This window comes from Lepidochelys olivacea (assembly GCF_965140295.1).
Source record: "Lepidochelys olivacea isolate rLepOli2 genome assembly, chromosome: 8".
Taxonomy (NCBI): Eukaryota; Metazoa; Chordata; order Testudines; family Cheloniidae; genus Lepidochelys; species Lepidochelys olivacea.
This window is the reverse complement of record NC_140418.1, coordinates 31253849-31275812: the sequence shown is the minus strand read 5'-3', so window position 1 is coordinate 31275812 and position 21964 is coordinate 31253849. Positions and strand designations below refer to the sequence as shown.

Sequence of the window (21964 nt, the reverse complement as noted above, 5' to 3'; positions counted from 1 at the left end):
AGTAGACAGAACTCAGCATCTTTTCAAAGGAAACAATTAGCAAAACCTTGCAGGATTTCGACCAAGTTATTTTCTTTGCTTTTCTGAATCTGTGCAGATAGTACTTAAGCCGAAATGTTTCATGGTTAATGAAAACAGAAGGTTATTAAAGAAGCATAGCACATATTGTAGGTCAACAACAGTTTGGTTAATTTTTAAGCCTTCAAAGATTCAATGAAGTAGACCTCTTCCAGTCCTTTGCATTGCTGTCTGCTTCATGTCTAATGATGCCATTAACATCAACACAATTTGCAAAATTGCAATGCAAGTGCAAAAATACTACAACAGCAGGCTGAAGGGCACATAAGAAGCAGCAAGCACAGGACTGGTAATGTTATGATTCCCTCATGAAAAATCATAATATAATACTGTTTCTATAGATTTTTTTAACCATCCCAAAGTTTTAATAGTTGTAGATGTGCAATATAATTAAATAAAAGCTACGCAATATTCTTTCCTTTAAAAGGGTATTGCAATTTCTTAGAACTTTATTACATTTCTATATAATGCCATTGGTGTCCTACATATATAGCTTTATAAGACTTTTCCACATGAGGTGAAAGTGGTACACAAATATATGTCCATCCATATGTGACAAAGGCCTTAGGAATGATAAGGGACATGTGAGTTCCAGAGTAATGTAGAACAACAAACTGAGACTACTTCCTTCCACTCTGGCCACAGAAGACTCACAAAGGAGGACTGGCAATGCAGCGATCCTGGTCTATGACCAGATCCTACAGAAATACAAATACTACTAAATGATAACAACAGCATACCACCTGCAGTTAGAGAGACTCACTACAGTACATAAACACCCTGGTTACTAAGTATATCTATAATATGTTGAGGGTTATTTTAGCAGAATCTTTAAGATAGACATTTATCTTAAGCTGTGCCATTGTGCTATGCTGATGCTAAAACATGAGGTTCAGCGAGTTAGTTCCAAGAGTTAGTAATACTCAGCTTCCAAGAATTAATAACTAAGCCACTGAATGCATCCGATGAAGTGAGCTGTAGCTCACGAAAGCTTATGCTCAAATAAATTGGTTAGTCTCTAAGGTGCCACAAGTCCTCCTTTTCTTTTTGCGAATACAGACTAACACGGCTGCTACTCTGAAACCTGTGAATAGTAAATGAGAGAAAGATATAAAAACATGCAGTATTTATCTCCCTTGAAGTGAGAACCTATTCTGGCATTAAGGGGTGGGGGTTGGGTGCATATTTTCTAACAAAATCTTGTAGTAGGGTTATAGCTAGTGAGCACAGAATTACTAATAGTATACATGTCACTTCCTTCCCAAAGTCCTATAAGAAGGGCTGTTAAGTGGCAAAACAGGAGTCAACAGGGATGAACCCTGCATGACAGTTTTGTAGGTGATGCTTTTCTTTATATTTCACTACAAATAACACAACAAAACGGTTTCTATTAGCACCATCTCTCCTGTCCCTAAAATGTCAGAAGCTGTCACCCTCAGTCAGAAAGGCCACAGAAAGAATGCTGCAAATATAAAGTCATTTCAAGAAATGAAGTGGCATTGGGGTGGTGTGGAAGTTGACTGCATTATAATGTTGATGTGTTCAGTCACTGAATAGAAGTAATGACTACGTATAACAGGGCTCCTTCCCGACCTTGAGGTGATGGAGCCATGCATTGACAGTGACATCAAATCCAGACAGAGACAGTGCTCCTATCCCAAGATAATGTCTGACTGCTGACATAAGTGACTAGCAGGAGAAAAAAGCAAATGTCAATTTCTAAATGCCCATTGTTTATAAAAGTAAAATGTAACAGTGCATTAGCAGGGGATACATAAAAATAAATAGAAATAAAAGGGAAGATGATAGAAGTTAAAACTCCTGTATTCATTTTTCTCTTCATATTAATACTTAGCTGGAAAACCAAACACTGTGTTCTTCTAAAAAACGAAGAAAGAAAAAAAGTAAATGACTTCTGAGACTGAAAGAAGCAGGTCCTAAATAAAATAAAATAACTCTCTCTCCTAGATCTTGAGACATATAGAAAGATGAGATAGTAAAACTGAGGATTATTATTAAGACATATTTTGTTAACTGTGTAGTCCTGTAAAAATATTTTGTCATGAATTACTGAAATGGTGATTTACATTTAAATGTATTTAACATGTTTCTGCTTCTTTTCTACAAAAAACATTTTACCATATCTTTTCATGTATGTTTCTCATTCCTAAAATTCTATTACCATCAAACATTTGCTTGTCTTAGAAATCTTCACTCAGAGCACTAACAGCTGAGCAGTTATAAATTAGCTGTAACATTCTTTAGAGTAAAATAAAGGCAGTTTTGAACACACAAATATTTGCTGTGCTAAATATATTTAGACTGCCTGTTGGTGGATACAGCAACGTAAGTGACCATTCCATTGGAGAAAATTCAATCAATTTTGAGTTTGATCAAAGAAGATTGTACAGTTACGATACAACTTTACAACTGCCTTTGGAATTGTTTGGAAGCTAAACCTGAAATACTAAACGGTCCCCGAACTGTCCAAAATTAGGCAGTTTGGGACTGTCAGATTTACTGTAAATATAGCAAAATATTTTACAGATATCCATAGATACTTATATTGCAGAAATACAGAACAATGTATCAAATCCTGGCAGCACATGTGACATTCTTAGGGTCATACAGGTAGTATATATAATGTGTGGATGCAGCCCACATAATACATAAAGAGCTGCATATGCAGCCCACAATGGTAAATAGGTTGAGAACCTAAAACACTAGGTTGGGTGTGCAACTGCAGATTATATGCTCTGAAGTTGCTATTTCAGATTTAAGGCTGGTGGAACGCAAGACACTGTCAAGTGCTCACCTCATTTACTACTTACCCCTCTTCTACAGTCATGTTGCATGTAAATGCACAAGGATCCTCTACAGAGCTGGAGTGAACAGCAACTGCCCTAACTCCCAAATCCCTCTACCACCATGCAGAGGAACCATATTGGTTCTGCTGCATTTTGGAATCTCTGCTGCTATGGATGGGATTTGCCCCTTTCTGAACACACTAAGCAATGAGTTTCCATCCACTAAATCTCAAATGGACAAAATCTTACAAAATTAACTCTTGATACCCAGCAGCAAAATACGGTGTGTTGAACACATCTGAGATCTCTTGCCATGGCAAATTATTATTCTTTATTAAATAAATGAGTTTGCAGGACCCTCAAGCCTTAATAGTCAGAATGAAGAAGAATTTGTTTTAAAAATGAGATTTAAGTATCTTATTGAAACAAACTGTACAATTTTACCTCAGGAAAGGGAGATCATTTTAAAAGCATCAAGAAAGAGGGAAAATCTTCCCTTAATAAAGTGGTGTTTGGCAGCTCAGCTGGTGTTCATATATCACAGTGATGGCTACATTAGAAATACCTAGTTGATGAGATAGTTCTGAGGCTGTTTTCTATTAATGAAACCCTTATGAACGTGAAGGAGTTCTTAAGCTGTATCCTCTTAGACCTGCAGGGAAATGACAGTTTCCATGGCACTTATCTCAAGGGTACAAATTTGTCCCGGTGTCTTTAGTCATTTCTCCTCCCCTCCACTGTTGTGCAGTGCCGTTGTGCCAGCTGTGTGCCACTCTCCCCTCCTAGAGCTGTCCTCATGTCAGTGGTACTGTGCTGTTGTGGTGCTGTGAACCACTTTTGAGATCCTCCAGTACGAAAGACACTATTTTAAACCCAAGATACCGATTCAACCCATTTTTACCTTTACCAGTTCAGAAGAGGAAAAGATTTTAGAATAATCAAAATATTTTTAAATACAACTATATCAGGATAGCAAACCAAAATAAAGTTTCACTGCCATTTACTTTAAGAAGTGAAAGAAAGACAGCATTGGTTATAGCAAAATGAGGGCAAATGTATGAATCCCCCTACATAGAACTGCCAATAAGACTGTCATCTTGACTTGCAGTTAAACTGCTATTCTGTATTACTGCTGAGCAAAGGCTACCACATGTACCATATTTGGCCAAGGGTTTTATGTTTGGTGTAAACCTAGTAAATAACAATCTCATCTGAGCTACAACTTTAGAAAACTCTTTGTCAGGAGAAACAGAACAAGAACATACCTACAAGTTTACGTTTCGAAGACAGTTTGCAGTTATTGCCAAATTAGGTGGACTCCACAGGTTAATAAATGGCTTCTCATCCCATGCTTAACAATTGAAGATCAGAAAAAGAAAATATTGTCGGGGTTATCATATGTAGAAAGAGTTTAGTGCATTGTGGTAATGTGTACATTAAATGACAAAAGTCCTCTCAGTACCATATAGTACCAAGGTATGACACAAATGTGAATTTTAAAAATAAACTTGGAAATGTGAAGAAAGGCAGGGGGTTCTAAACTCTACCCTCCTCAGCTAGAACTAATGCTGCTAGTGGGCCACTGTGGCAAGAAAAGATTAAACTGAAAAGCAAAAGATCCAGATGCAGTAAACCTGTCCTGGCTATGCAATCTAGACCGAGAGGTAAAAGGCTAAGGGGATTTCAAATCTGAAAATTAGCCCAGATTAGACATTTCATTAACAGTCACAGCTGGCCTGTAAGTGCCTGTGATGGTTCTGTATGTGTAGCTTCATCCTTTATTTCTATTGCCTCTGCCAGGAGGTTTCTTATAATAAATATTTTTAAAAATACAAAACTTCTGCACATGGAGGGTCAGTTCTACCTCACTCTCAACCCGCTACCCCACCACAGGGGTTCTTCTCCAATCGTTTTTGGAGAACAGTGTAGCTGAAGTATTACAATTGCACATTCACCAGCTCAGGTAAAACAACAGTTAACCTTCATATACAAGCATCAACTCAGCTACTTTGTGTATTTCAGGGTTAACATTTTACAACATAGAGGGCAATACAGTAAGCTTCACATTTAACCACAAAAGCAGGAATACAAATCAGTCTATGCAACATGGATGCATGATTATTAATGCTGGACCTTATATTTATATCCCTTGACTTTGACTAACTGTGCAACCTTGATGCTTTGCTTTAATGTTTTATGAATTATATTTCAGAGGCTGTTTGAAAAAAAGTCTTCAATGGGAGGTGGGAAAGGCAAGGTTTAATAGGCCTTGTGGAAGTTTAGTAAGGATGAATTTGAAAGAGAAAGTTGGGCCATTGCAAACCAGCCAAAAAAAGGAGGTTGCATGTAAAAAGAGGAATAAGGGGAAAGGCATGAAAGCCAGAGAAAAGTTAAGATCATGTGGCTGGAGTGGGTCAATGGGTAAGTGAAAAGATGAGAGTAGAGGAATGAGCAGGTACAATGGACCTTGAAGACAAGGAGCTTAATTCTGATGTGGAAGGCAAGAGGAAGCCAGTGAAAGGATAAAAGGGGATGGAGGCAGTTAAACTTTGTAGTAGTGACATATCTAGAGAGGGAATACATTTGCAAACATAACTTTGCATTATATTTATTTGTTTAGCTGATATTCAGTTTGAAGATGAAGGGATATGATAAAAGAGTTATAACATGTATTTGAAAGAGACAATAGGGAAGATTCAAAGAAAATATTTGAGAATTACACTGCGAGAAGAGCTAGACCTGCAACCTCTGAAAATACTGGAAGATCTATCTGTGGAATCAGTTGGGAAATGGAAACACAAGGCTTTATATATTTCAGCTTCCACTCAGTCCTGCCTGTCAGTCATTTGTCTTTACTGAAGTTTCTAAGATGTGCATAGCCTCTGTCTCTTCCAACCAAAATATGATGCGAAATTCAGGCTTTAAAAGGGAAGCAGTGCACAGAGTATTGTAGGCTGTGTGTATCAAGAAAATGAACAGCAAATACTGTGCTCTGCAAGACATTATTTAATCTCCAATCCAGTTTTGGACTCTTCTGTTACTAGTTTTGTATATGGAGTCAGATACCTCCTTGTATTTTTCCCAACTATGTCCAAAGAACTCCACAGTTAATGGTGTTGCTCTGGGAATGACATTAGCACATTACATCATACCCAAACACCAGAAGCAGGAAGTTTATAATGATCTCTCTGAACCCAGGCAGCAAACCCATTACATTCTTAGACCTGAGCAGCTGCCTCTTGAATTTGGGGACAGTTGTATTAATTGGGTCTACGTATTTACCCTAATTGTGAGCTCGACTGTGAGAAGCGAGTGACAGTTTATAAAATGTCACAATAATCTATAACAATAAATGTTGATGAGAAAAGGTGCAAAAGGGAGAAAGAAAAACGGAATTAGTCCAAACAAAAAGGCCCCCTGGTATAACTCAAGGGCTGTGTTAAGATCATGCCTGGTAAACAGGAGACATGTGAAAATGGAAATCAAAATTGGTGTGCCAGAAATTAGATCTAACTGGTGAAAAAAATAATGAGGGATACACTAATCTATCCATCACTACCTTTTGGGGTCCTTAAAAAGACTTTGGGGGGGGGAATCAAAGAGACAAAGGTGTTGTCTGTCAACCACTGCTGCAGCAAGCTTTACCATGGTGGCTGCCACCCCAACTATCTCCTGGGATCTCAGGATCTACCGTACCACCACTGGGTTTTCATTCTGATCCTGAAAGATGTCCTGTCTAGACCAAGCCATCAATGGTAGGGAAATACTGCTATCCAAATTTGGAACTGAGGAAATGGAACAAATGGAGCTGAGGAAAAAGATATTAACCCCTGATCTGTTAGTGCCATATACATTGGCACTAAACTGGTTCAGGCTAAACTGCAAGTCACCCTGAAGAAAGTAACGCTGTCGCTTTTTTGTGGACATAACATGTTCAAACAAACATACAGTGTGGACCACATAGCATTTAAGATCTTAAGAAAAGGTGGATTGTATCCGCCCACTATAAAAACAAACACTCGTGAACTGGATGAATGGAAGAATCAAAATGATCTGCCCAAGGTCACAAGGAAAGTCTGTGGCAGAGCTCTGAATTGAATTCACATCTCCCAAGACCCAGTTTATTTCTATATTTCAACAACTGTTTGTGAAGAAAATGAGAACAAGCTGGTTGAGCTAATGGCTGTTTTCCAGCTCTAATTTCTTTGATATGTATTTCTTCCTGAAATGTGTTTCTTTAATATCCATCCGGCCCATGACTTTGTTTTCAGACTGGTTAGATGAAATCCATCTTTTCTTTTAAGATACTAAAGTACCTTTTCAGGCATTTAAAATGATTTAATAGTTCATTCACAGGAGTTACATATCACAGAAAAGGAGAACTGAATGCCAAGGCCAAAAAAAACAATGTAAAAGAAGAAATTATAGACACTGAGTACAGTGCAGCTTACAGCTGCTCTACTAGGAATTTCATGCATACATTCAAAATGCAGGAGAGTCAAGCAAGAAGTTAAAATATTAAAACACTGTTATGAAATATATTGTCATATATTTATCAATCTCTGCATCTAACCGACAAGTTACTTTCATGTCATACCATACCATTCTCTAAGATTCTGCTTTTAGCCTCCCTTTGTAAGTGCCAATTCCACGTAACCTTTCCTCAACTGTTATACCTCCCCCATGTTCAAAACAAATCATTTGATTTGTTCTTTGTTGATTCCCCCCCCATCTCATTAGTGTACCTCAAATAATACACAGGCCAAAAATGAATACATTTTCCTAAACTCAGAGGGGTAGTGATTTATATAATGCCACGACTTCTATCAGAAACTCATATTTCTGTGCATAAAGACATTGCTTTCCAGTTTTAACTGCAATACTGAACAAAGAGAATTAATGTATATTCACAATCTTTGTCATGTTGTCTAGGTTTGGTTTCTAGACTTAAGGTCTGATGAATATTTTTGGTACCCACTCTCTCCCACTCTGCACTTTGTGATCCTCTCATATACCTAATCAATCCTAACCACACTGAATTTGTTTTCTCTATAGTGTGCTTGCTGTGGGGCTGACAATGTTGTGTTATCAGCAAACTTGGCCACTATAAAGATATATACTCCATCTTTCCATTTGCAATTATTCTTTCCCTCCTCTTCTAACTCTGTTGTGTTGTTACTTCTCTTGCGGAATGCACATTGCATGCCTCTCCATTGAAATCTGTCCTATATTTCCATGGCAACTGAGTGATCCCAAATACATAGCGTGTAAATCAAATTTGGTTCCAGGCTCAATTCTGCAGTGCTTGTTCATGCAAAACTCCAAGAACTTTGATTGGTGTTATATGAAGGACCAGGGCTCAATATTTGTGTCTTTCCAAAATGCTGTCATCTTGCCCCTCAACTCAAATAATGGAGCCAACACCTTCTCACTGACTTTCACCAGACAAGATACTCTTGAATATAACTTATAAGCCATGGACTACACCATTCCCCAACAATGCTAGAACCTAAAGCAGAGGTGTCTATTGATCTCTTCTATACCGACAATTATCTAATTCTTGCTTACCTTATTCACAAAATAATTGGAAAATACCAAACATAAACAACCTGTGATAAGCAAGAAGATAGCTCATCACACACACAGAATTGTGCAGTTCCAAGGCAGGATTCCTTTTTAACACATCATATGGATCAACCAACAAGATAGGTGCCTCCTGCACAGCTATGGTGTAAGATTTCAAAACCTCAGTCATAACTGGTTACATTCAGAACAGGGATCTGGTCAGGTTCACTCCTGTTCATCAATTTCAGGTCATCTGACTGTTTAGGGGCCACTGTATTCAGAGTCGAGGACAATAGATTGTAAAGATCCAATAGACAAGTGATAAAGTGGTCTGTCCACAATATCTTATTCCTCCAAACCATCTGTAACTCAACAAGTTTTAAAAGCCTTTAAGGGCAGACAATCTAAACAGATCCTCTGATGTAACAGATGATTTATCCCTAGGACTCAAACATAAATGCGTCTTCAGAACATTTATTTATTTGTATTAATTTATTTTTCTGTCTGGAATAGAAAAATGGTATTAAGTTGAAGGTATTTGCATAGAAGTTGCAGAGAAGGGGCCCTCAATCTCTACCAATCCCTTTCAATTCACAAGATTTCATTGATATGGCCTATCATAAATATACTCAGTGGACAAAATTCAGGCATGATGTGATTGCAACAGCTTTGAAATTAGAGGCCAAAGTTCCTAAAACTCAGTAGGGTTGCCCATTCTTACACTCAATGCTGATTGTGTTCCAACGTTGTTGTTGTTTAAAGATCACAAGGATAATATATCCAGAAAAGTACTACATGTTATAAGTTTGTGAGGTGGTGCTGCCTCCCTCCTTGGTTACAAATGAGTGTTTATTTAAATGGAAAAACAATTGATTCATAATCCCTCATCCTTCTACTCTGTAAGAATATGTACCCGTGGCACTGAGCTTATTACAGCCCAAGGAACGAAATTTAATTGGGAACCCCTTGATAGAATATAAAGCAGCACATCACTGCTGTATTGTGCATCCTATTGTAGTTTATCTTTGCAGACTAATATTTTTGGTTTTGACTGCATGGCTTTTCATTTTAATCTTAAACTTTAAAAAGTCTATTCATTGTTCCCTAGATACATCACTCCCTTTGTATCTTTCATTATATACATTGTTATCAATTTTGGTATCATTTCCTGTCTTGCAGGTGGATGCATACTTTCAGTTAAAATGCAATCCTGTCTTTGAATCTCACAAAAAGACCAGCAACCTTATTTCCTCCATTTAATGGACTATATCTCAGTAGTGGAATTCTCCCCGATGCTTTTACTCTTGATTTAATAGCCTTTTTTTGTTTTCTCAGTCATTTCACAGTCCAGTTGTTCTGTTTGGTTAGATGGTCTACCACAGTCATGTCTATGAAAAATTCTCAACTGCACAGTGCTTTTAAACGACAAGGACTTTCTCCCAATTTTCTTCTTTTTTTAGAAGGACTAACAAATCCTATTTTCTCCATACAGAGATATCTTCCTCCTTCACTGCCTTCTGAACAGGCCACTGCATTTAGTAAGATACTCCTTATGTTATTTGCAAATAGCTTGTAGATGCATCTATAAATAATAGAGTACCATATTTTTGTCTTCACACACACACACATGCAATCTTCTAGTTTCTCTACTGAACTTATTCCATCTGGGTAATTTTAATAATGCTCTGTTAAGGATATTACATTAGCTGCTGTTACACTGGCTCCCAGTATTCCTGAATCTAATTTGGAGATTGTTCACACTGCACATGTTCAATCCTGCATACTTCAATTGGAACTTCATTCATCCCTTTCTCTTTGAAACCAGAAATTGCCAAAACACACACATCTGATACAAGAGACTGCTTTGCAGGGGAGCTACCGAGTACTAAATCTCTGACCCTTGAACAAACAGGGATAGCTTTTTTTTCAGAATAGGAATACATTTTGTTTCTCAAAAACACAAAAGTTTAACTTTTATTTTCCATTGTGTAACTAAACTCAACTCTGAAACTGTCAAAGGGAGTCGCTTAGACAGAGCTTGAAGCACAAATCCTATTACTGATTCATAACTCATTGCAACAGCTGGGCTTCATTTATAAAATACACCACAATACAACTCGCTAAAAAAATTGTATCAAACATGTTATGTCAACAACAGAGTTTAAAGATCAGAATATTTTCTGTATCTCTGAAGATCATGCCATAATTTGAACTGCTAACTAAAATGTACTTGTGACATATTGCAATCACATGCAGCATCTTTCGGGACCATATTCTATATTATGCTCAAAGCATGAAAACCTCTGAAAGACATTATGTTGAGATGGGCCAGACAGTATGAGTTATAGAATGGCCTTTTGTATCAATACAGGTGATGTGTATTTGTGTGTTCCTGGCTCACTAGGGATGGGTTTCCTGTGTAATTAATGCAAATCCCATAACACTGGTTATACACTCACACGCCTTTCTGAGAGGGCCATTGTCAAGGTTCCTTCCCCACTCTTAACTTCAAGGTACAGATGTGGGGACCTGCATGAAAACGCCCCTAAGCTTATTTTTACCAGCTTAGGTTAAAACTTCCCTAAGGTACAAACTATTTTATCTTTTGTGCCTGGACTTTTTTGCTGCCACCACCAAGCATCTAACAAATATAACAGGGAAAGAGTCCACTTGGAGACGTCTTTCCCCCGCAAAATTCTCCCAAGCCCTACACCCCCTTTCCTGGGGAATGCTTGATAAAAATCCTCACCAATTTGCATAGGTCAACAGAGATGCAAACCCTTGGATCTTAAGGACAATGAAAAAGCAATCAGGTTCTTAAAAGAAGAATTTTAATTAAAGAAAAAGTGAAAGAATCACCTCTGTAAAATCAGGATGGTAAATACCTTATAGGGTAATCAGATTCAAAACACAGAGAATCCCTCTAGGCCAAACCTTAAGTTACAAAAAGATACAAAAACAGGAATATACATTCCATTCAGCACAACTTATTTTATCAGCCATTTAAACAAAACAGAATCTAACGCATATCTAACTAGATTGCTTACTGACTTTTTACAGAAGTTCTGACCTGCATTCCTGCTCTGGTCCCGGCAAAAGCAACACACAGAAGGAGAGAACCCTTTGTTCCCCCCACTCCAGCTTTGAAAGTATCTTGTCTCCTCATTGGTCATTTTGGTCAGGTGCCAGCAAGGTTGTCTTAGCTTCTTAACCCTTTACAGGTGAAAGGGTTTTTCCTTTGGCCAGGAGGGATTTAAAGGTGTTTACCTTTCCCTTTATATTTATGACAGCCATCGATCTGTTACAGGAAGGCAGAGGTCAAAGGCCCCAACCCGTGTAAAGAAAATGGCTGAACTGTCCCAAGGTGGCTCTGATTCTTGATCTGAAACCCAATATGAACTGGTAACCAGGAGATTAAACCCAGTTGAGAGGTTTGAAAGATTGACATCTACCTCCTATGCTGCAGGTGGCAGTGATCCCTGGTAAGCTATTTAGTAAATATGTCGGAACTTTATTAAATATATGTTTTCTCTCTGATGATTTTGCCCTAAGAATAAATAGATTTGGCTTTATGAAGGCTGGTTGGAAACTGGTATACACTATTGCAGCTCCTGGCAGAAGGTTAACCACAGGTGCTGGACCTTGGTCAGACCTACTAGAAAAATCAGACTGAGGAGCAGAATGACTGAAAGCGTAAACTCCTGGTCTGGAGGGAGGGAGACACAGGTCTCCACCTGAGAGAGGTGATGGCTATGAAGCCTGAAACTTTAAGTGGGTGCCTAAAGAGCTGGGTGGTGTTGGGGGTGGGGTCAAAGGTGCAGTTAACCCTGAAACTCTGACAGTACTATCCAAAATTACTCATAATGCCACCAATCTGTGGTTAACTGGCTTATAAATACCAAAAGTTATGCTATTTACAAACCTCTTCCACCTATTCATTCCCATCCCAAAATACCACACAAGGAACTTGATCTATCAGCAACATTTTTAGCGGACCTTACGACTTCCTTTTATATATACACTAAATGCTTTCACATTTAGTGTATATAGGCTATAGTATAGTATCACCCACCCCTAATTTAGTAACACCCAAACTTTGTTTTACTCAAACTCCCTTTGTTTAAAAAGCCAGAAAAATGGACAAGTACGTTTTCAAAGTAATATCTGTGTATTTCCCGTTTTGAGTTTTAATTCCCTATTTACTGCAAAACATTCCCCTCCTGCTTGTGTTTCATAGAGAAACTGGGGAGTCTAAATGACATACTCCTAAGGGAATTCTGCGCCACTACATGCATGAATAATTAATGAGCAGTGTATAGTTTTAATTTTTTTGCACAGAAATAGCTTCTGCTGAAAAGTTGCTGCAGTTCTGCCTTTTACCCACCAGCGGGTGCTGTGGAGATAGAACACTGCAGCAGCTCCCAGCCACCTAGGGAAGAGAAAGAGTCTGCAGAATCTTCTTTGGAGCAGGCCAGGTCAGGAGACAGAGGCTGTGAAGAGACAGACAGCATGGGCTGCTGGGTTGGGGACTGTCACACAGGGGCTCTTAAGGGCTAGTGGGGGAGGACAGACTGGGGCAGGATCTGAATGGGAGTGGAGGCACAGGTCGACGGGGGGAAGGAGGTGCAGGACCACCTGGCGATGGTGGCGGGGGGAGTGCAGAGCTACACAGGGACAGAGGCGTTTGAGTGGGGGCACAGAGACACATGGAGATGGGGGGAGTGGGTATCTGAGTGGGGGTGGAGGAACACATGTACCAGACTGAATGGGAGAGGCCAAGGGTCAGCCAGGGTCTGCATGGGGGAAGCTCCCTAACAGTCCCTTCCTACCCCCCAAAAAACTCTGTTCCATATTTTTCCCACCCATACCCAACAACACTCCAAGTTCACACCCAGGATCCTTCCCAGTAATTATTTCCCTCTCCCTCAGCTCCTCCATTACCCCTGAATCTCCCCCAGCCTTTGCACTGCTTCTGTGGGGTGCAGGATTGGTTCTGTATTGTAGTTTATTATAATATCATAATATTATGGTTCTGTATTGTAGTTTAAATGAATTATTACTCAGAGTTCTGTATTAATATGCTTAGTAAGGAATCTATTTGTCAAAATTCATTTTCTGAATCTATTTTTGTCTGTATTATTACAGACATACTTGCTGACAGGTATTTTTAAATAAATTACCAAAATAATTGAAGCTGGTGTGATTGTATTGTGTTATTTTGACAGAAAATATGCAGAATTTTGCAGCATTTGAAAATACTGTGCGCAGAATTTTAAATTTTTTGGTGCAGAGTTCCCCCAGGAGTAATAACGATTCCCATTGATGCTAATGAAAGCTATATGGCTAAAGCTTGTTTGAAATCTTGGGGAAAACCAACCCGATTGATGTCAGGCTTCAGTCAACTGCCCAACTCTCTGCTATTTGATTTTACACTAATTTGGTGCATCTATTGCATTAAGGTGGTGATAGCATATCCTTATAGCTGAGGATTGTGAACCAGGAATCCAGCTGTCCTATTCCCAGTTTCACAGCTGATCTTACTGTGTGATTTTGCTCAAGTCACCTAATACCTTTTTGCGTCAGTTTATTCATCAGTAAAATTAATACAATATTTACCTAAATTACAACAACAATGGCTTAACTTTTTGTAAAACACTGTTACAAAAAAAAACACTGTTACAGTTGTAAAACACTGCTACGTTCAGATAAAAGATGCTAGACGGTGGGGAGGGAATAATTTCTATCTTTAGGGGTTTTTTTTGTCAGTGTTGTGTTTTAAAACAGTACAAAGCACAAGTAATGAATGACTACTGACAGGAAGGTTTTAAAGTAAAAATCAGAGTTTTTTCATTGTAAAACAGATGCTGTGTTATGATGAATTGGCCTGCTGATGTTACTTGATTAATTAAATACTAAAACAAAAACATGCAGCACTGAAACCAGAGCACAATGAACAAACTATTAGCTGAATAAACAAAAAAAATCTAGGAAATAACCCAAAGATTAAATCTAAAAACAATTTTCAATGACAGCTGCAGAGGGATCTTCTACAATATGTTATACCAAGATATGAAAGTGTCACAGTTTTGTGAGTACACCATTCCCCATCTGTGCTGATGGTCAAAATAGAGAAGCTTGCTTCTTTTTCATGTGTGTTGCCAGATTCCTCTAGTGATGCTCAGACCTACTTTAACAAACCATATCCAAACTATCACGCCAGTTCTGTTCATGGAGAATTCAAGTAGGTAGAATGGGCTCAAAAAACCCTCCCCCCACAAAAGCACCACCACAATTAATCTCCTTATTAGTTGTTTCATTAGAGAGATCAAAGATTGAACGGAAACAGACATAACCTCTAACCCCCATTTAAGATGGCTTCTCTAGATCAGAGCTTAGGCACATTGGGCGAGGCAGAGCAGGAGAGTTTGAGTACCCGTATTATGCCTGCTGTGTGTGTAAGCAGTGAACTTCTGGAGCTCAAATGTCATATTGGCACATTTGCATAAGCTTTAAATTCATTTCAGAAAAACTTAAGTAGAAAGTTCTTCTGTTTACAGGTATCTTGATAACTCTCAAAATGGGAAGAAAGCAAAGAAAAAAACTGCAATAGTTTAATTAATAATTGGATAAAATATTTTCCCCACTTTAATGACTTATTCTGGAAAAATAATAGAATGGAAATGCTAAAAAATGCCATTCACAAAATACTCAACCATGTTACCTTTTTTAAAGGTTTTACATTGTATATAAACCAGTCCCAATGATGAAAATATAAACAGCATTTGCAGTAATTCAGGGAACAGTTCACGCTAGTTGTTGGTCAAGAATTGTTCACTTCAAAGTATTTACAATTAATTATTTTTGGCATGTGATTGGTCACAAAATATTGATTATGATCCCTGATTGCGTAACAAAATGTTAAAATTTCAGATCTGAACGACGAATGATGAAAACTGTAGAAAGTAGTGAAACTTCCAGGACCCCTGAACATTTTCATGGATACTAAGAAATCATTTCAATATTCAGACATAATTAACAGAAGATCGCATGAATAGCAGTGAATTATGAATATATTAGAGATTCCCCCCCCCCCATTATTCAGTCAGCTCCAGTAAAAACAGTTTTTACACACAGTATATAGTGGAGTGCTATTAAATCTGCTGTAAGACATATTCTTTGTCATCAGAAATCAATTGTGTAATTTTCAGGTTTCCACTTCTAAGCCACTTGTGCCAGCACTGATAGTACTTCGGTTCTTTTGAATATCCTGCACATTTACCATAATTCTGTTCAATCTATACAAAGCCTCCAGGTACCTGATAAGTAATCAGAGAAGAAACAAGCCCTAATATGGTACTCCTGGGGGGATTCTGAGCCAAAAAATTAAAAATTCTGTGCATAATTTTTAAAAAATTCTGCTTATTTTATTGGTCAAAGTAACACAATATAATCACTCCAGTTTCAATTATTTGGGTCATTTATTTCAAAATACATTTCAACAAGTATTTTCTTCAACAACAATACAGACAAGAGCAAAAAATATCCTCCAGGAGTACAGAGCTAAAGAAACCTCTATGACAACCCAGTTCCAGTTGGGGGATGTTGGAGGCGGCTGTGTGGGGGCCCCCAGAGCACAGCCACAGGGCACCCCCTGGCCCAGACACCACCACTCCCCTCCCCACAGGTCCCAGCCACAAGACTCCCCCCAGCTTCTTTACTGTCCTGCCAGAGGACATGGTGTAGTGCAGCCCTTCCTCACCCTTTGCCAGAGCTGGGTCTCTTGGGCCCTCTCCTGTCCCTGGGAGAATGAGGATCAGGCAGAGCATGCAGTCCCTAGCCTAGCCAGGCAGTGCGCTCTGTTCACTGAGAGCTGGGCTCTGCAGAGTCCAGTGGCCCTTAGTGGCGGCCAGCAGATCTGCAGCCCCAATTCTGAGGGAGGGAACAGGGAGTTCTATGAAATTCTGCATTGTGCAGTGGCACAGAATTCCCCCAGGAGTAATATGGTCCCTGAAGTATGTAGTCAGAATGCTATTCAAAGCATCCAGGAATGTACAATATTACCACAAGGGATTTATCTGAAATGAGATTACTAGGTTTTTACTGGCTTGACTTTAGTGCTCTCACATTTGACAGATGCAGCTGTGTAGTTAAGCAGAATGTTGATGGATGATCTGTACTCTAGTTTTCATATACTGTTTATTTTGGGAATTCTCCTACCCCCGATTCATTCTGCAGTCTGTCACAAATATTTAATTTGCTTTTAGGAAGAACTGACAAAGTAAGCAACAAATATATGTCTCAGATTAATCAGATGACGTGGCAATGATCAATTGCAAACTGAAATTACTGTAGTAGCTTGATGTGCCACAAGGAAGATTAGATCATAGGTTTCATATTGGGTCAAAATGAGAGGAATTTTCACTAACAAATGAAACATTTAGGGTAGTGGAAAGAACACACTTTTCTTGTTATATCGGTGGTCAGGAACTGTATTAATGTCACAGATGTGTACATGAAGTAAGCTAGAGCTTTTCAAAGATACACAATAAGTAATGAGAGAAAGATATTCCCACCTGAAAAAGACCTATTAAATTTAATAGGAATAAAACAACCAGGGTGATAGAATTTAAGAGAGAATTGTAATCCTGCTATAGAATTCCATCTCTCTAAAGTTGCTCATAGAAGCCATCACTGTAATAAGCAAATATTTGTGTGAGTTATTTTAAACATTTTATTATAATTGATTCTTTATTATATTATCTAGGACATTTCAAAGGGGCTTACCAGACCTGAACCTGTGATGTGTCCCTTCCACTTTGGTGCTCTATTTACTTTGTTTTGAGTTGCCCTAGGGCTGGCCCTTGTCTATTGTATCCAGACATGGAACCTTCATGCCAAGACACTGACCCTGAATCAGGTTCCTTCACCCTTGCTCTTTTATATCCCTCTCATGCACTTTTATACCCTTATAGCCCTCCTCTTAGTACTTAATTGTGATTGAGAGGGCTTCTCCTCCAGCAGGGAAGAACACTCCTCTGAAATCCTAAAATTGGCAAACATGAACTGGCACATATATATATAGTATTAGAAATCAGGATCACCAAGAAGCATAACCTTGCAACATTAATAGCAAGTTTCAAATGCACGTCTCTGTAAACAGTGAGGAAAGAGCATAGAGGTTTCTCTGAAACCATATTATGCTGACAATCAGTCAATGAGCATGCTGCAGCATTATAACTATGTTCAACTTCGGTACCTAGGCATTTACTTACTACTCCAGTTAATACAAAGAAGGTGCAAGTGTAATACATTTTAAAAGCTGAAGTCAATTCCACATTTAAGGGATTTTCTGTCTATGTAAAGAATCAAATTTTATTATCCAGCATTCATTTGCATATGGTGCTGACTTAATTATACTTTAATAATGTTAGTTTTGAACCCCATAAACCTGTTGTGTTCAGTGCTCATGGACAAATATGTTCTAACTAACACTCCTGAAAATTCAGTTTGGGATCTGAGAGTCATGCTGGGAATTATATTTACTTCCCATGCATCATCATGAATACAATTTTCAGGTTAAGTTACTTCAGGTTAAGCCTGAGCCTGCACCATTGTAGTCAATAGGTATTTTGCTGTTGATATGAATAAGCGCAGGATCCAGCCCTTATACCTGTTCAGCATCACTTCAAATTATGCCGTTAGTTACCTCTGTGTAATTGCATCTCCTTAAGAACTATGTCCCTAAGTACGCACCTGTGAAGTCCTCTTTCCTTTTACAGGTTTCCACAATGTATTAACCAATTCCATTGACATTGCACAAGAAGGAACAGAATCCAGTCAGCTCTTTCATAACTGTGACAGTTCAGCACAGGTAACAGAAGTAAAATATAACGAACGGGTATTTAGTTACTAAATCAAACAGATGTGACAATGACTACATACAGAGAGCACATCTGTTGGGTAAGAAGGTGCTATTTGTACATAATCACTCCTCACAGGAAAACTACCATTTAAGGAAATCTTGCTCCACAAAAGGGTAGTTAAGTACATACCTGTACTTCAAAATCCATATTCTCCAGAAATTTTTGGTTCATGGTTTCAGCAAATTTGTTGATAGCTCGCAAAAACACTCTAAAAAAAGAAAAAACAATGGAATAATTATGGATGTGATCTTTGGAATGATATCTTAATCAGGTCTGATAGCAATTAAAAGCTCATTTATTTAAAGACTAAGGGTATGTCTACACTACGGAATAAGGTCGAAATTATAGAAGTCAGTTTTTTAGAAATCGGTTTTATATATTCCAGTGTGTGTGTTCCCACAGAAAATGCTCTAAGTGCATTAAGTGCATTAACTCGGCGGAGTGCTTCCACAGTACCGAGGCTAGAGTCAACTTCCGGAGCATTGCACTGTGGATAGCTATCCCACAGTTCCCACAGTCTCCGCTGCCCATTGGAATTCTGGGTTGAGATCCCAATGTCTGATGGGGCTAAAACATTGTCGCGGGAGGTTCTGGGTACATATCGTCAGGCCCCCCTTCCCTCCATCCCTCCGTGAAAGCAAGGGCAGACAATCGTTTCGCGCCTTTTTTCCCGAGTTACCTGTGCAGATGCCATACCACGGCAAGCATGGAGCCTGCTCAGGTAACTGTCACCATATGTCTCCTGGGTGCTGGCAGACGCGGTATGGCATTGCTACACAGTAGCAGCAACCCATTGCCTTCTGGCAGCAGATGGTACAGTACGACTGGTAGCTGTCCTCGTCATGTCCGAGGTGCTCCTGGCCACGTCGGCGGGGAGCGCCTGGGCAGACATGGGTGCAGGGACTAAATTTGGAGTGACTTGACCAGGTCATTCTCTTTAGTCCTGCAGTCAGTCCTATTGAACCGTTTTATGGTGAGCAGGCAGGCGATACGGATTGCTAGCAGTCCTATTGCATCATCTTCTGCCGGGCAGGCAAGAGATGAGGATGGCTAGCAGTCCTACTGCACCATCTTCTGCTGAGCAGCCATGAGATGTGGATGGCATGCAGTCCTTCTGCACCGTCTGCTGCCAGCCAAAGATGTAAAAGATAGATGGAGTGGATCAAAACAAGAAATAGACCAGATTTGTTTTGTACTCATTTGCAAATTCCCCCGGCTAGGGGACTCATTCCTCTAGGTCACACTGAAGTCACTCACAGAGAAGGTGCAGCGAGGTAAATCTAGCCATGTATCAATCAGAGGCCAGGCTAACCTCCTTGTTCCAATAAGAACAATAACTTAGGTGCACCATTTCTTATTGGAACCCTCTGTGAAGTCCTGCCTGAAATACTCCTTGATGTAAAGCCACCCCCTTTGTTGATTTTAGCTCCCTGAAGCCAACCCTGTAAGCCGTGTCGTCAGTCGCCCCTCCCTCCATCAGAGCAATGGCAGACAATCGTTCCGCGCCTTTTTTCTGTGCGGACGCCATACCAAGGCAAGTATGGAGGCCGCTCAGCTCACTTTGGCAATTAGGAGCACATTAAACACCACACACATTATCCAGCAGTATATGCAGCACCAGAACCTGGCAAAGCGATACCAGGTGAGGAGGCGATGTCAGCGCGGTCACGTGAGTGATCAGGACATGGACACAGATTTCTCTGAAAGCATGGGCCCTGACAATGCATGCATCATGGTGCTAATGGGGCAGGTTCATGCTGTGGAACGCCGATTCTGGGCTCGGGAAACAAGCACAGACTGGTGGGACCGTATAGTGTTGCAGGTCTGGGACGATTCCCAGTGGCTGCGAAACTTTTGCATGCGTAAGGGCACTTTCATGGAACTTTGTGACTTGCTTTCCCCTGCCCTGAGGTGCATGAATACCAAGATGAGAGCAGCCCTCACAGTTGAGAAGCAAGTGGCAATAGCCCTGTTGAAGCTTGCAACACCAGACAGCTACCAGTCAGTTGGGAATCAATTTGGAATGGGCAAATCTACTATTGAGGCTGCTGTGATGCAAGTAGCCCACGCAATCAAAGATCTGCTGATATCAAGGGTAGTGACCCTGGGAAATGTGCAGGTCATAGTGGATGGCTTTGCTGCAATGGGATTCCCTAACTGTGGTGGGGCCATAGACGGAACCCATATCCCTATCTTGGCACTGGAGCACCAAGCCGGCGAGTACATAAACTGCAAGGGGTACTTTTCAATAGTGCTGCAAGCTCTGGTGGATCACAAGGGATGTTTCACCAACATCAACGTGGGATGGCCGGGAAAGGTACATGACGCTCGCATCTTCAGGAACTCTGGTCTGTTTCAAAAGCTGCAGGAAGAGACTTTATTCCCAGACCAGAAAATAACTGTTGGGGATGTTGAAATGCCCATATGTATCCTTGGGGACCCAGCCTACCCCTTAATGCCATGGCTCATGAAGCCATACACAGGCAGTCTGGACAGTAGTCAGGAGGCTACTACAGGCTGAGCAAGTGCAGAATGGTGGTAGAATGTGCATTTGGACGTTTAAAGGCGTGCTGGCGCAGTTTACTGACTCGCTTAGACCACAGGGAAACCAATATTCCCACTGTTATTACTGCTTGCTGTGTGCTCCACAATATCTGTGAGAGTAAGGGGGAGACGTTTATGGCGGGGTGGGAGGTTGAGGCAAATCGCCTGGCTGCTGGTTATGCGCAGCCAGACACCAGGGTGGTTAGAAGAGCACAGGAGGGCGCGGTACGCATCAGAGAAGCTTTGAAAACCAGTTTCATGACTGGCCAGGCTACGGTGTGAAAGTTCTGTTTGTTTCTCCTTGCTGAAACCCCCAGCCCCTTGGTTCACTCTACTTCCCTGTAAGATAACCACCCTCCCCTCCTCCCTTCAATCACCGCTTGCAGAGGCAATAAAGTCATTGTTGCTTCACATTCATGCATTCTTTATTCATTCATCACACAAATAGGGGGATGACTACCAAGGTAGCCCAGGTGGAGGAGGGAAGGAAAATGCCACACAGCACTTTAAAAGTTTACAACTTTAAAATTTATTGAATGCCAGCCTTCTTTTTTTGGACAATCCTCTGTGGTGGAGTGGCAGGTTGGCCGGTGCCCCCCTCCACCGCGTTCTTGGGCGTCTGGGTGTGGAGGCTATGGAACTTGGGGAGGAGGGTGGTTGGTTACACAGGGGCTGTAGTGGCAGTCTGTGCTCCAGCTGCCTTTGCTGCAGCTCAACCATACACTGGAGCATACTGGTTTGGTCCTCCAGCAGCCTCAGCATTGAATCCTGCCTCCTCTCATCACGCTGCCGCCACATTTGAGCTTCAGTCCTGTCATCAACGCGCCACTTACTCTCTTCAGCCCGCCACCTCTCCTCCCGGTCATTTTGTGCTTTCCTGCACTCTGACATTATTTGCCTCCACGCATTCGTCTGTGCTCTGTCAGTGTGGGAGGACAGCATGAGCTCGGAGAACATTTCATCTCGAGTGCGTTTTTTTTTCTTTCTAAGCTTCACTAGCCTCTGGGAAGGAAAAGATCCTGTGATCATTGAAACACATGCAGCTGC

At 40.2% G+C, this 21964-nt stretch overlaps 1 protein-coding gene across 1 annotated transcript in view; it reads right to left on the bottom strand.

Annotated features, from left to right (window-relative positions):
* The window catches only part of DOCK2 (dedicator of cytokinesis 2), a 502335-nt gene that overhangs the window by 89143 nt on the left and 391228 nt on the right, over positions 1 to 21964 (bottom strand). Inside the window, exon 30 of the mRNA XM_084636234.1 lies at positions 18503 to 18581. Within this exon, the coding sequence (XP_084492360.1) occupies positions 18503 to 18581 (79 nt within the window). The remainder of the gene's footprint in view (positions 1 to 18502; positions 18582 to 21964) is intronic.